Genomic DNA, 13194 nt, shown 5'->3' on the forward strand with positions numbered 1-13194 from the left:
ATGACCACGGAGAGGATTTCTAAGATCCACATGCTGCTAAATGAATTTGAACTCAATCCTGGGGTGTTACTAGTAGGACTTTGCTTCTTTAACTCAGCTTCATTTTCCAGTCTGAATCTACACAGCTGCTCCACAATACGGAAAGTTGCTCTGAGCTGGTAGGATTGGAGGTTTGTAACCCAGGGTGCTGGAACACACCTGTGTTGCTAATGAGTGGAAGTGAGCATGTGGTGAGTATGAGGTGTCTTCTGTAAGCAGAACTGTCGGGCTTGGTCCATGTCATGGGTAGCAGGCCTCTTCCCAGAATCCTTGGGAACAGACATCCTTGCTCACACAGAGAGAGCTCTGAGACAGTGCTGGGGCAGGCCCTCCCTGCCAGCCCAAAGGCAGTCCTCCTAAATCAAAATTAAGATGTGATGACAGCATGAAGGCAGCCTGCTGCTGCTGGCATTGCCTCTGTTTGGCACTGGAATAGCAGCCTTCAGTCTCCTTATGCAAGTGCATAAAATGCTTAGTAGTAAACTGTGCCTTACCCCCTTTCAGTTGCCTAGACATAAGGAGAACAGTTACTGTACTCCTGCTACACAAATATGCCGCTAAGGGCAGGTGATAGGCAGCAGCAGTGTTGCACTGTGAGCAGCATTATTTAGATGTGTTTTTCCTGGGATCATGATGCACCTGAGGTTCACACATTAGCAGGCTTGGCTTTTTAATTAGGGAAACGAAGCATCCATAAGCAACAAAACAAGAGGCTTGAAATCATCCTCATTTTGTATTATGCAGAATTTCTATATTCATCAGTACACAAGTGATTGCTAAACAGGTTCTCACTAAGTTTACTCGCATTTCCAAACAAGGTGGTTATTATGCAAACAGGTTAGCTTTGTGGAGGCATCTCCAGGATGAGCTTAACCCTGTCCTGTTCGGTTCCTCTTGCCTAAGTCTTATAGGTCTGTAAACGTTCATGTTGTTATACGGAACTGGGGAGTTTTCGGCCATGTAGTGCGGCTGGTAGTAGTTAGCCTGGATGGCCTTCTGTGGAGGGGGGGGTGTGAAGGAGACGTAGCTGTGGAAGGAATTAACTCGATGGAGAGGTGACTGGGGGGCGAAGTTGCTGTTGAATATGAGAGTTCGTGGGGTCTGCTTGGTCTGGTGGGTGCTGCCAGCTGAGAGGCTGCTGAAGGCATCGGAAAGAGTGTTGGCGCTTCCCTCGTCACTGTAGGGGAGGCTGCGCGGAGCGGCCCAGCTCCGGCTGAACAGGAAGGGCAGGGAGCGCGGGGGGGACTTCGGGCCCCTCACCGGCTTGGAGAGCGCGTAGAGGTGCCGGAACTCCTCATCAAACAGCTCCACAACTTGACCTGTGAACTTGGAGAGGAGGTTGCGGTGAACCTGCCCACACAACCACGTGAAGCTGGAAGAAGAGACAAGGTGAGGGTTAGTGTTAATGCCGGCCATGAGGAGCTGGAGATCTCCACAGGGGTGATGTGAAAAGCAAACGTGTTTTACTGCTGAAGCTTCTTGTCTAAACACAGGATGAAGATGGTGTTGCAGTTGAATTTCAGGTCAGTTCACATCAGTGCTCTTTGACTTGGATCAATCTTTGTTATTGCAGCTGCCTCTAAAATCTTCAAGAAACCTTGTGAAGTTACGCAACCTCCTAAAGGGAGTGGCAATCCAGATCCACTGCAGGGCTAAATGTCAGCTACAATACCCAAGGTTTGAGTGTCTGTTCCATGGAAAGGAGTTTAGACCCGTCTTTGGAATCTCTCTTCCACACACAGTGTTTAAATTCAGGTCTTACCAGGTTTTATCTGCACACACATAAATTGTACCTTGTACCCTGCAGAATGCTCTGCCAATTGGTAACTCTTACCCACTCAAAACTGGCATCAAAAAGAGTAGTGAAAAATAACCATCCTTAGTTTTCATTTTGCCATAATCTTTCTGCATTGGTCAAGAGAAACACATAAAAACCCAGCCTCCCTGTCACTCACACCCACAAAAACAAACCGCCACACCTGACAAATGCTTATTTTCTTCACTACAGAGAAAATTAAATTATAACTATTTCCTACGGCCTTTCCAAAAAAAATATACTACTTTGTTATAAAGTAAGGGAGAAACACCTCAATAGTTTTCATTCTGGTAGTCCAGAAACACACCCTAGGATAACCCATAGCTTTTAAATGATTTTTCTTTTATGTGCTTCCCTAATGCAGTCAGCAAACATAAATTTGTGCTTTTACAGAACCACAAGCTAGCTTGATTGTGCTGTGCAGGCTGCCATGTCCGAGCAGCAGCAGCACCTATAAAATGAGCATAGTTGAGAGAATAAATTGTAATTACTCCCTGAGCTGACCAGGGCTTGAGCTCTGCAGCAGAGGATACAAAGCAGCACTGGATTTGAACCTGAGGTTATTCTGTGTTGGCAAAGCTCTGCCATGGTTAATCCTGCATGACTTTATTAGCTACACTGGCTTTGCACAAGGATTGCTGAGAGTCAGATTTGGCTGTAGGTGTGTGCATTTAAAATCTTGTTCTTGTCATGTTTTGACAAAACTCCTTTGAATCTCAGTGGGACTGACAGCCTGAGCTGATGCTAAGGGAGTAAGACAGACGATTCACACATGCCTGTCCAGAGCATTCCTAAAGAGGGTTGGGTTTGGGGCATACAGTGGTTTTATACTGTTGCTTCAGGAGCAAGGGGAGGAGTGAAGAAATCAATAGTTCAATGCCACTGGACAACCCTACAATATATACTGTTTGTTTTATGGTTGGACAAGAAAACACACAGTAAGCTACTAGAATACAGGTACTTCTCATCCAGTTTGTTCAAATCATTCCAAATACAGGCAAAACCTTGGGAGCCAAGGTAAAGAGCACAGGAAGCTAACTCCCTGCTGTGTGTGTAACATCTGCTGAGCCAGCTCAGCATTGCCTTTATTCACTAAGCAGTGCTCTCTAAACCTTTGCATGTCCTTTATCTTACTGTTAAGGAGATAGTAAGTCAGGAGTAAATACAAAAACACACACTGTCTAGGATATCTACACTGAAGGTTAGAAACTCATGAAAGGGCTGAGGCGTAAAGTGGCAGGTTTATGTGCTACAGATACATCTAGTGTATAAAAGAAAATGTAGACAAAAATAAACATCAACTGCATGAGACCTATGTGATTTTAGACAAATGTTTGTAGTCACAGCAATGTACATGCTGTGCACTTTGCTGAAGAACACAGCTGAACTTGACATAGAGACTTAACAGATTTTCATGGGCTTAATTCTAAGAGAAAATTAATTGTTTAGGTTTTAGGCCCTGTTTAGCTCCTTAGTTTACAATTCCAAGTGCTCTTCTGAGAAAGGCTCAGAGAAGTCTTTGTCGCTATCTGCCCAGAAGGATCATTTTTCTACCAGGCCTCTTTGAATGAGGCCCATCAGGAAGAAGAGAAAGCAAGAAGAAGTAATGCCTAGATTGGGGCCAATGCTGTATCACAAATTCAGTCATTCATAGATGCTTCTCAGCCATCTTGCAAGGCTTTGTCCCAAAACCTATGTCCTGTTCCAGATCCTCTCATATATGATTGTCTGAATCATAACCCACCTCTCCTTTCAGTATTGGACTTGTTTTATTATAAGTGTCCCCTCTGCACTGCTGCAGCTGCAGCTCATTAGGGATGCTCTCATCCTTGTGTTTGCAGCACTGCAGCAAAGTGCAGCAAAAAGAAATACTGCATCCTAACCCCACACCATAGACAATGGCTGTTGCATTTCTACACATCTCTGGTGAGGGATTAAAAAACACGTGAAGGAACAAGAAAACCAAAGAGTGGTCAATAAAAAAACCCTAAGTGTCCACTCATTTTTGTCTGATGGGTCATTTGGAAATGGAATGTGGACACCTGAGCTCCTGCAGCCCATCCCCACATAGTCACCTAAATTTACCTTTGTTACTATAGTTATGTACTCTTCCTGGTGGCACAGTTTTATCAGACCAGGGGCGTTTAAGCTTCCAAATCGTAAACTGGGATTAAGAAACACAATCACATCCTTTTAATTAAATAATCACCTCTTGCATTTTTGTATCTGGATTTCTAGGATACACTTAGTCATTTGTGAAGCTTATCTATGTAGCCATGATGCTTAGGAACTTCATTTATTTGATACAAGCTCAGGGTCTCCTGAAATTCCCTGACTGGAGGATCTTGGATCTTAATTAAAAACCCAGGTGGTGAGATGCTATATCCTCTACCTGAAATAATTACAGCAGCACAAAAAAAAAAAGGGGAAAAAATGAAGGTACAGCAGTCACATAGATATATACTGCCTACCTACTAATGAAACACGAGGAAAAACATTAAGTCTCTGAAGAATTTATGTTTTAGCTTTAATCACTAAACTTGTCATATGGAGAATAAATCCTCAGATAAGCTGAGTGACATATGATACATTAAGGGATCCCGAGGGAGATGGAGATGTTGAGAACCCAAACAATGAGGAAAGCGTAATATTAAGCTGTACACATTTCTGCTTCTGCTCCAGGGCTGAACCAGCAAAGATGCTTACATTAGTTTCTGAACATTTGAATTAAAAACCATGCTCCATAAAGAACTAATACCAGCTTTAAAGCAAGTTAAATGGATTTTTGAAAAATGACACATATTTGAAAACATGAGGGTTTCTCTGTTACACAAAATCTTCTTACCTGTACAAAAATTTCCATGGCGCTTTTTTGTGAAGTGACATTAAAAATCATAAAAGAGTACCTAGACATGAATTGCAATGGCTTATCTCACCTGTAAGATCCAGAGAGCACATATCTCCAGTCAGAGATAAGAAATTTTTCTTTTATTTGTCCAGAAAATTTCCTGCCTGATTTGGCACAGTAAACCTCTCCAGTAACACTGCGGACTGAAATATTCTGTAAATAAAAATAAAATTGAGTGAATTACATTTTTTAACCATCAAAAATTAGAAGTGAAGGGCCCTTCCCCCCCACCTTTAGTTCTTCACTTCCCCAATGTTGGATTTCTTCATGGACTCTCCAACGTGATATTTGAAGTTCTGTGTCTAGAGGAAACTTAGCCAAGGTCTCTCAATTGCCACAGGGTTCACTTGTTTCACTGGGGACATAAACCTGCATGGAAGCTCATCCAGATGGAGCTGTGCTGTGTGACTGATACCCCAACCAAAATGAGTGCAGGATGTGCCCACTGCTGAGAGCAGCTTGTTGCCTCCACTGACACCCAGCCCCAATCTGCTCTAGCTGTGAGCTCTCTTGTTTTACACTGGCCATGGCACAACACAGCAGGGAAAAACCTCTGCTCCTCCAACCCATCTGGGCCTGCATGGACATATGTGCTGCTCTTCTGGAGCAGCTCAGACAGTTGCTGTCCTTCAGGATCAGATGTAAGTACACGTGTCAGCTCGGCCCATGTGATGCTCTGCACTGTCCTTGTACCTGAGCAAACACATTTCAGACTTGCCAGGCACCTGGGCATGACTCTGCCACACACACACTTTGCAGAATCAAGATCTTGGTAAAGGAGTGGCACCAAGGGTTTGACTTGCTTGTTTTGAAAGCCTGTGTGCTGTAGCTGCATACTCACAATAAATAGTACAGGTTTGTTCTTCCTTATGAGTGGGGGTTTACAAACATGCAAACACTGTTATTAATTTAAATTTTTTATATATTTGGGGTGAAATTCAGCTGTTGAAAAACAGGTGTCTGGTGCACGTGAAATGCCCTCAGGCCTCCTGCATGCCCCACAGCTGCTGTTCCAGGGTCTGTTGCCTCTGTGGTATCACCCATCCCCATGGAGATGCCACAGATGCCCTACAGCATCGCAAGCAACCACTGAAATGATCCCTAGGAGAGGTTTTTTTAAATCCAGTTCCCTCTGACAGAGATGAAGACAAAATAAGCTAAGAGCCAGCTAAATGTGAGGCATTATTTATCTTTAAAACAGAGATTTAACACGTTTTATTAGGCACTACCCAGTGCCACCAAGGTATTGCCATGCAAAAGAGTTTCATACACCTTCTCCCCATGGCTGCCAGACCACAGCTGCTGCAGAGCTATTAAACAGAAGCAGTTGCAATGCTTATGTTAGACAACTACTAGGAGAGTTAAGCTCTGTTTTAAGACTTTAGGGCCCTGATTAGTTTCATCTAGGGACCCGATGGAAATGCCTTACCTTCCTATAATATCCATGGGAAAATGTAGGCATCTTCAGAGAGGAATTAAGTGTGCTAATACTACCTCAGGTGATCTCTTGCTCCCTTTTAATTACAAGGTGGGTTGACCCTAGCATAACCATGCTTCTAGCTCAGAGTGCCTGAAGTTAGGCAGATGAATCTGAGCCTAAGAGCTTCACAGAGTCACAGTACCTTGAAGAGATCCTCAGTAATTTGCAACTTGTCACACATCTCTGAGAAGAGATTTATACTGCCATGATCGAGCAACAGGTAGACAAACACCATGCGCTTGTTAGCTGCCTCCAGGAGGTCACAAAGGATCTCAGTGTCTGTGAACACATCCATCACGATAGCCAGCACCTTGGGGGAAAAAAGCAGAGGCATTAGCAGAGTCAATTTACATAACTTTCAGGTTGCTCATGAGGCCACTGACATGCAGTTTATTTGTTTAAAAACAAATTCCAACAAACACAAATATTCAGAGATACATGTGGATATTTGCTCTGGTTTTCTCCCTAAGTGCCTGAATCAGTAAATCGATGAGACACGTTGCTTGGTTGTTTTATTGCTCACATAAAACAGTATTACACACAACATATAACCCAAGATGACACACGAAGTTTGTAGGTGAGATTTCAGCACTAGGAAATATATTGAAATGCTAATCAGAGAATAATAAAGACATAGCTAAAATAAGAGACCGTAGCCCTTGCCAAACAACTGACTGGCTGTCGTAAGGCACATGCATTCAGCAAGAATCACTGCATGATGCTTTCTCTGTTGTGACTTACACCTGGAACAATCCTGTGTTAAAATCATCACTCTAATGGTGATGGTGGAGCAATGGACTGGATTCCAACAGCTCCATCTGTTGCTTTTTTTAAATACTGATTTATAAACTAACTGTTTCAATTTACCGACAGATCCATGCTTCCCAAATCACAACTGGCAGAACAGCGTATAAAAGTCTCAGTACTGGGCATAAACACAGCTATTTAAATGTACAGCCTGCAGCCAGTGTGGATCAAGGGAACTGCAAATGTGACATAAAACCAGTTCCATACTGCAGTCCCTATGCTCAGTGTTAGACACAGCCTCATGAAGGTGCTGGTCTTGATTGATATCTGCTATTGGCCATGGAAAGGGTCACTCCCCAGGGCAATTCAGCCCAGATAATACATGACTTATGTTTAAGAAGTGTCGGTTTTCCACTGATCAGAGAGGGAAGCCTTGATAACTGTGCTCACAGGATATCATCTTCAGTCAAAACAAATTTTACAGTATCTCTGTAGATCTGTCTTACTAATTGCTGCCAACTTGCACTGAGTCGTACTCCAAAGCCCATGCCCACACCTAAAAACAAACTTGTTCCCTTTGCCACCATGAGGAAATCCTACAAGACTAAGCACATCCTGTGCAGCCAGCATGCTCTTCAGGCAAGCCAAACTACTTGTGGGGCAGTGAGGATCTCACACCCTCCTCCTGCTGCCAAAACACAGTGCTTTAGAAAGGGCCTTGCCACTGTGAGGTAAGTGGCACAATTATGTCCAATATCTCACATCCACACTTACTGTTACCACCTCTGGTCTTTTGAAACAGCACAGTGCTGATCCACCCTCACTGTAGCTCCAGACAAACCTCTCCTTTTTCAACAGCTGTTCCCAATTTATATTTCCGCACCTGAAGCATGTCTCGCTTCTTTTGCCCGAATTTCATTTTATGATTTCCACCAATTCTACAAATGTGTTAAGATTATAGTACCACTTACCAATTCTTTGCAGTCTGATATGACCCACAAACAGAGTCTTTATTCTGTTGTTCAAGTTGTTAATGCATATATCAAATACTAGGCTCTCCAAGATGGACCCTTACCAGATGATAAGTAATAAATACTGCATCGGAAAACTGTGCTGAAAAAGTAGCTGACAAATTTATACTGTTAGTAAGTGTTGCTTCAGCACCCTCTTGTAATGTAAATTAGATGATAAAGAAGGTCATGATAACCATGGATTTATTTTACATTTCCCACTTTTTCCCCTACAAATCTTCTTCTCTTGGGACAGAACATTTTTCTGGGTTGATATTTTACCTGACGCTTATTTTATCATTCCAGAGACATTTCTTCTGTTTCTGCACCTTTCTGATGCCACCAACTTAAAATGACTGATCTATAATTCCCCTGATGTAGTAAGCACTTGTAGACTTTGACAGAGCAGTTGCCAACGGAGATACTTCTCCCCTGCCATTACACTCCATGTTATCAGGCGCAGAACGCCCTTGCAGGGGAATAACAAAGCAGAAGAAACCTGTTTCCTGCAGGCTTGGAAGTCTGTGGGACTTCTGTAGGGCAGCAGCACTACAGCCTGGTTTGGTTCCTGACTGTTCACCTGTGAAACTGCTGGTGCTGTCTCAAATTTATACAAGGGGAAAACTCCTGGATGATGGCAAACACAGCCTTGAAATATCAAATGTTTTTTCCAGGAAAACAAGAAAGCTGCCAGAACACACATGTCAGAGGCTTTTTGTTCCCCTCTAGTTGCTCAGCTTCTGGTATCCCAGCGTGTGGGGAGCCTGGCTTGTAGCTGGCACCTCTCTGTGGCCCTTGTCATCTGTGTGCACCTTTCCCGTGTGCCAAGTCATGATGAAGAGCCTCCACATGGAGCCCACATGACACTTTTAGTGATGCTGGCAACATACTAGGGATGAAAGATCTCTTTTCTGAATAATTTCCTTCCTCTGGGGATGGCTACTGGCATACCAGACACACCTGCCTTTCTCCAGCCTCCCCTTCACCCATATCTCCCATGAATCCCCTTGAACAACTCCTAATGGCTGAGAGTTCCCTTAGGTTTAATTCTTATTCATGGCGCAGTGGTCTGAACAAAGCAAATCATTCTGCTGGGGGGTGCACAAGGAGAGACAGAGCCCAGCTGCTCTTTCTACAGCACATTCGATCCACTGGGTTAATGGGAGGTTAGAAGAGGGAGTGCTTTTTTTTAAGTCACCAAGATAAGAAGGTGTTGGTGTGAGTACTAAAAAAAAAAGAAATAAAAGGCACTGCCTGTGTTGAACAACAGGCTCTTTACAGCCACTTTCTAGAGCAAAGCTACACTGCAACACACAAGGCTGCCTTGGATCAAACAGCATGTTTACTTGATCTTTTAAGAGCAAGAAGACAACCAAGTGCAGAGGGAACAGCAATTTTCTCCCCATACCTGAGTGGTCTTGTTGATGTACCGGCGTATGATGTCTCTAATGTTGCTGTTCTTCTCTGTTTGGAAATACACAGTGGCAGTGGATTTCTCCTTCATATAGGGCTTCTCCGCTGTAATCCATGTGTGCAGCAGAGCCGGCTCACTGCAGTCAGAAATGGTGGGGAAGTAGGTCCCTGAAGGCAGTGACCCGGCATCGTTCTGCTTTGGCACAGCCGCCCCGTCGGCAGCTGAGGACTCCTGTGCATAATAGGACTCCCTGGCATTATCCTTGATGTACTGAGCTTCCACGGAAGAGAGGAAATCCACCTCACCCTCTTTGCTTAAAGTTTCGAGGTAAGAGTCTGTCCCACCATCCAGGAAGGCGTCGGTGGCCAACCGTATGCTTTCGTTGTGGCTGAAATCCACTTTGGTTACCTTTGGGGACTGGCTCTTGATGTCCTCCAGCCTTTTCCTTATCTTGCCCATGTGTCTGGAGTGGTTGGCCATGGCTCGTTGTCGCAGCAGCCGATCTGCCGGGTAGGCACCATGCATATGTGTGGGACAGGCAGTGCAATCATCCTTGTTTGGGGACTGCATCATGGCATGAAATTGCCTTGGCTGAATGAATTAACTGTGAATAAAAATAAAGAGATCTTATTACCGCAGGCAAATTCACACTCCCTGAATTTGTCGGTACAATTATCTTCAAAACAAACCTGAAGTTTGCTTCTCAGGTGGTGGTATACTCCGGCAACAATCTGTTTCCAGATGGGACACAAATGCAAAGCTGATTAGATTGCTTATCTGAGAGGCACCCACCTCAGCCCCAGGGCATACGAAGGATTCGAGTCCAATTTACCACGGCCGTCCGATTCGATTGTATTTCTCTTCCCGTCGCATCCTGTGAAATATGAGTGAGGAAAGCACTCAAGCAAAAGCAGGTAGGCTCCCAAGCATCATTGCACAACCTTCAAAACAGCTTGAGGCTTCTCTGTCTTCCCATAGTATTTGTTATGGAGAAAAAACAGTTCTGATGTTGAACTGGAACAGAGACAGCAGCCATGTCCACGGCTTCAGAACAGCAAAAAGGGTCATGGGCTCTGGTTCTACACCTACATGCTGCCAGGCAGGCTTAAAAACAGATGTGAACTTCGTCACTGTGCCCCGTCTGTAGTATGTTGCTATTACCATATACGATTCACTCATCTATTTCTTTAAAGCTTTGTGACTACGCCATCCTATTAAGAGCAAAACACCCCTTCCCAAACATCCTGAGTATTATGTGGAGGGAGGGTTATGAGCTGGCCTCAAAGCATCAGAAATACAAACACTCATCACTTGATTGTGCACATTTAGGGCTGTTTGGTTGGTTTCTTTTTTTTTTTTTTTTTTTTTTTTTCCCAGGCTGCAGCTTCTGGAGTCACGTTGTCCCCGTGGCAGCTCACTGCTGTGTCATTAGCAGGTTCGGAGCAGAGTGACAGGCCAGAGCCTCGGGGGAGCCGGGCTGGCTGGTCTGACCGAGGAGAGGTGGGGTGGGAAGGCACCTGCCCGAGGTCTCCGCACATACCTGTGTGCGTGCCTGGATGCAGAGGCACGTGTGACACAGTTTTCTCTGGGTTGGGTTGGCCCTCGCCCTGCGCTCTGTGTCCACGCACCCATGTGCCACAGCTCCAGAGGGGAGCGCAGTACCGTGGGGATGTGCCAGTCTGGGCTCTTGGATGCGGGCACGTCTGAGCGGGGAGAGGGTCCTGCCGCCCTGGCCTCAGGGGTGCGCAGGGTGGCACAGGCAGAGTTTTTCAGCGCAGCTTCCCAGATTCTGGATCCGTATCTATGTCAGATGCCTTATCGGGTGGAAAAAAAAAAAAGTAATTACACGTAAGGATGAGACAAACAAATATATACGAAAAGAGAAAAGGGTATTAAATGGTTCGGATTTCAATCCCCGAGCCACGGAGGGCGGGACACATCCACGTGGGGCCGAGGAGAGGCGGGGCCGTCCTGAGCTCTGGGGTGATTTTGAAAACTACCCCGTCCCTCCCCCCGCCTCCAACATCCGCCCGCAGCTGCCAGACGCGGCCGAAGCTCGCTAATTATCTCCTGACCTGTTCTGCGCAATTATGCCGAAAATGATGCCACCTAATTACCCTGACACGCCAGGACTGTGCCCTGCCAACGCCGATCGGAGCCAGGGACGGTACTGCCCGCCTCGGCCAGGGTCCCTCACTGTCACCCCGGTGTCCTCACGGTCAGAGTGTCCCACGCTGTCACCCCGGTCCCTACATGGCCACGGTGGGGCTCCACACTGGTTGTCACCGTGGGACTCACACTGTCACCCCAGCGAATCCCCGCTGTCACCCCGCGGTCCCACATGGTCACTCCGGTGCCCCGTACGGCCACTACAGGATCCCACTCGGGTGGGAGCAATGTGGGAGAAGGAAGGGGCGGGCCGGGCTGTGCCGTGTCCTCCCGCGGCCCGGCGGGAAGGGAGGTCACCGGTGCGGGGCCGGGGCAGGGTCGAGAGCCGGCCTAGAGCCCTTTTGTGCAGCCGCCTCGTTAGCGCAGTAGGTAGCGCGTCAGTCTCATAATCTGAAGGTCGTGAGTTCGATCCTCACACGGGGCAAAGGCGGGCAGCTGTTTTGCTCCGGCCGCCTTCCCACGCTTTTAGCGGCGACAGACCCGCCCGACACTGCTCGGACCCCTCGGCGTGTCGTGACCGTCGTGATATTTACAAAGTGGTAGTTCCAGTTCCGTCTGTTCGGCTGGCGGGTTTATGGGAGTAACTTCCGCGATTGTTCTACCTTTTGTCGGAGGGTTTCCAGCTACTGAGCCGTCTGCGAGGTCGTACAGGGATTTGGGGAGGGGGCAGTGGGTCCTGCGGGAGGCTGTGGGCACACCCAGGGGCGGCACCGGGGCGGCCGGAGGGAAACATCCCGGTTTATGCATATGTACAGCTTTGAATGTTTTACAAACCTTATGTGTGGGCACATAGGGCCCAAGGTGCTGGCCAAAAACTCTGGAGGTTTATTTTTTCCCTTTAAATATAGAAATAATCGCATGTAAACTCCAAGACAATCATCAGAAAAGGACAATTTTTCTTATGTACCCCCTCTGCCTCCCAGAGATGATCCTCGCCTGTTGCATTTTTCTCCTTTGAAAAGGAACAATGCCTCTTCCCCGCAGGGCTGCGATGAGATTTCCATGGATCTTGGTCGCTGCTAACGTGACTGTTTCTAGTTCCAGACTCAGAGGATGCTAAGGCAAGGATAACCAAGTACCTCTGTGCATTTAGGTCTTCATGTAATTTAAAGAGAATCGGGAAGACTGTTCCCAGCCCCAAGTGACAAGGATCTGCTGGTATCGCAGGTATCATCACAGGTCTGCCCTCTGCCCGGTGCTTCAGCCCCCACAGGGCACCATGGGCAGTCCTGCTCTGACACTGCTGCCCCAAGGAGCATCAGCAAAACCCCAGGGGAAGCAGAACAAATTAGGATCCCAGTCCTCTTCTTGGGTCAAAACCATTAGCTGTCAGTACCTCTAGCAGTATGAAAAGCAATGTATTTATTGAGATCCTCTCTCCCCTTGTTTCTCATGGAATGAACCTGCTTGTATGTGTAACAACCACATACATCTCCAGCAGCAGAGGCTCCATACCCTCTCTGAGCCTTGGTTTCAGTGTTTGGCTCTCACTGGAAATGATTTTTTTCTCTAATTGCAAATTTCCCTGCTGCAACTTGTAGAATCCACTTACACATCACTGACAAAACCACATTTTAACAGTAGTTTGTCTTCAAGTCATGGTAGGCAGCT

At 46.2% G+C, this 13194-nt stretch overlaps 1 protein-coding gene and 1 non-coding gene across 2 annotated transcripts; one reads left to right on the forward strand and one right to left on the reverse strand.

The window, feature by feature from the left end:
- Positions 1 to 829: 829 nt before the first annotated feature.
- Positions 830 to 10255, reverse strand: FAM83A (family with sequence similarity 83 member A). Its single transcript, XM_032699264.1, has 5 exons — positions 10104 to 10255; positions 9409 to 10018; positions 6386 to 6553; positions 4792 to 4916; positions 830 to 1411 (listed from the first exon to the last, which is right to left on the reverse strand). The coding sequence occupies exons 2-5, from the start codon at positions 9985 to 9987 to the stop codon at positions 865 to 867; spliced, it is 1419 nt and encodes a 472-aa protein (XP_032555155.1). The 5' UTR covers positions 9988 to 10018; positions 10104 to 10255; the 3' UTR covers positions 830 to 864.
- Positions 10256 to 11934: 1679 nt separating this feature from the next.
- TRNAM-CAU lies at positions 11935 to 12007 on the forward strand. The gene has a single exon. It is a non-coding gene; the product is annotated as a tRNA-Met (tRNA).
- Positions 12008 to 13194: the final 1187 nt, after the last annotated feature.

The sequence above is a fragment of the Chiroxiphia lanceolata genome, chromosome 1 (genome assembly GCF_009829145.1).
Source record: "Chiroxiphia lanceolata isolate bChiLan1 chromosome 1, bChiLan1.pri, whole genome shotgun sequence".
In the NCBI taxonomy this organism is placed as follows: Eukaryota; Metazoa; Chordata; class Aves; order Passeriformes; family Pipridae; genus Chiroxiphia; species Chiroxiphia lanceolata.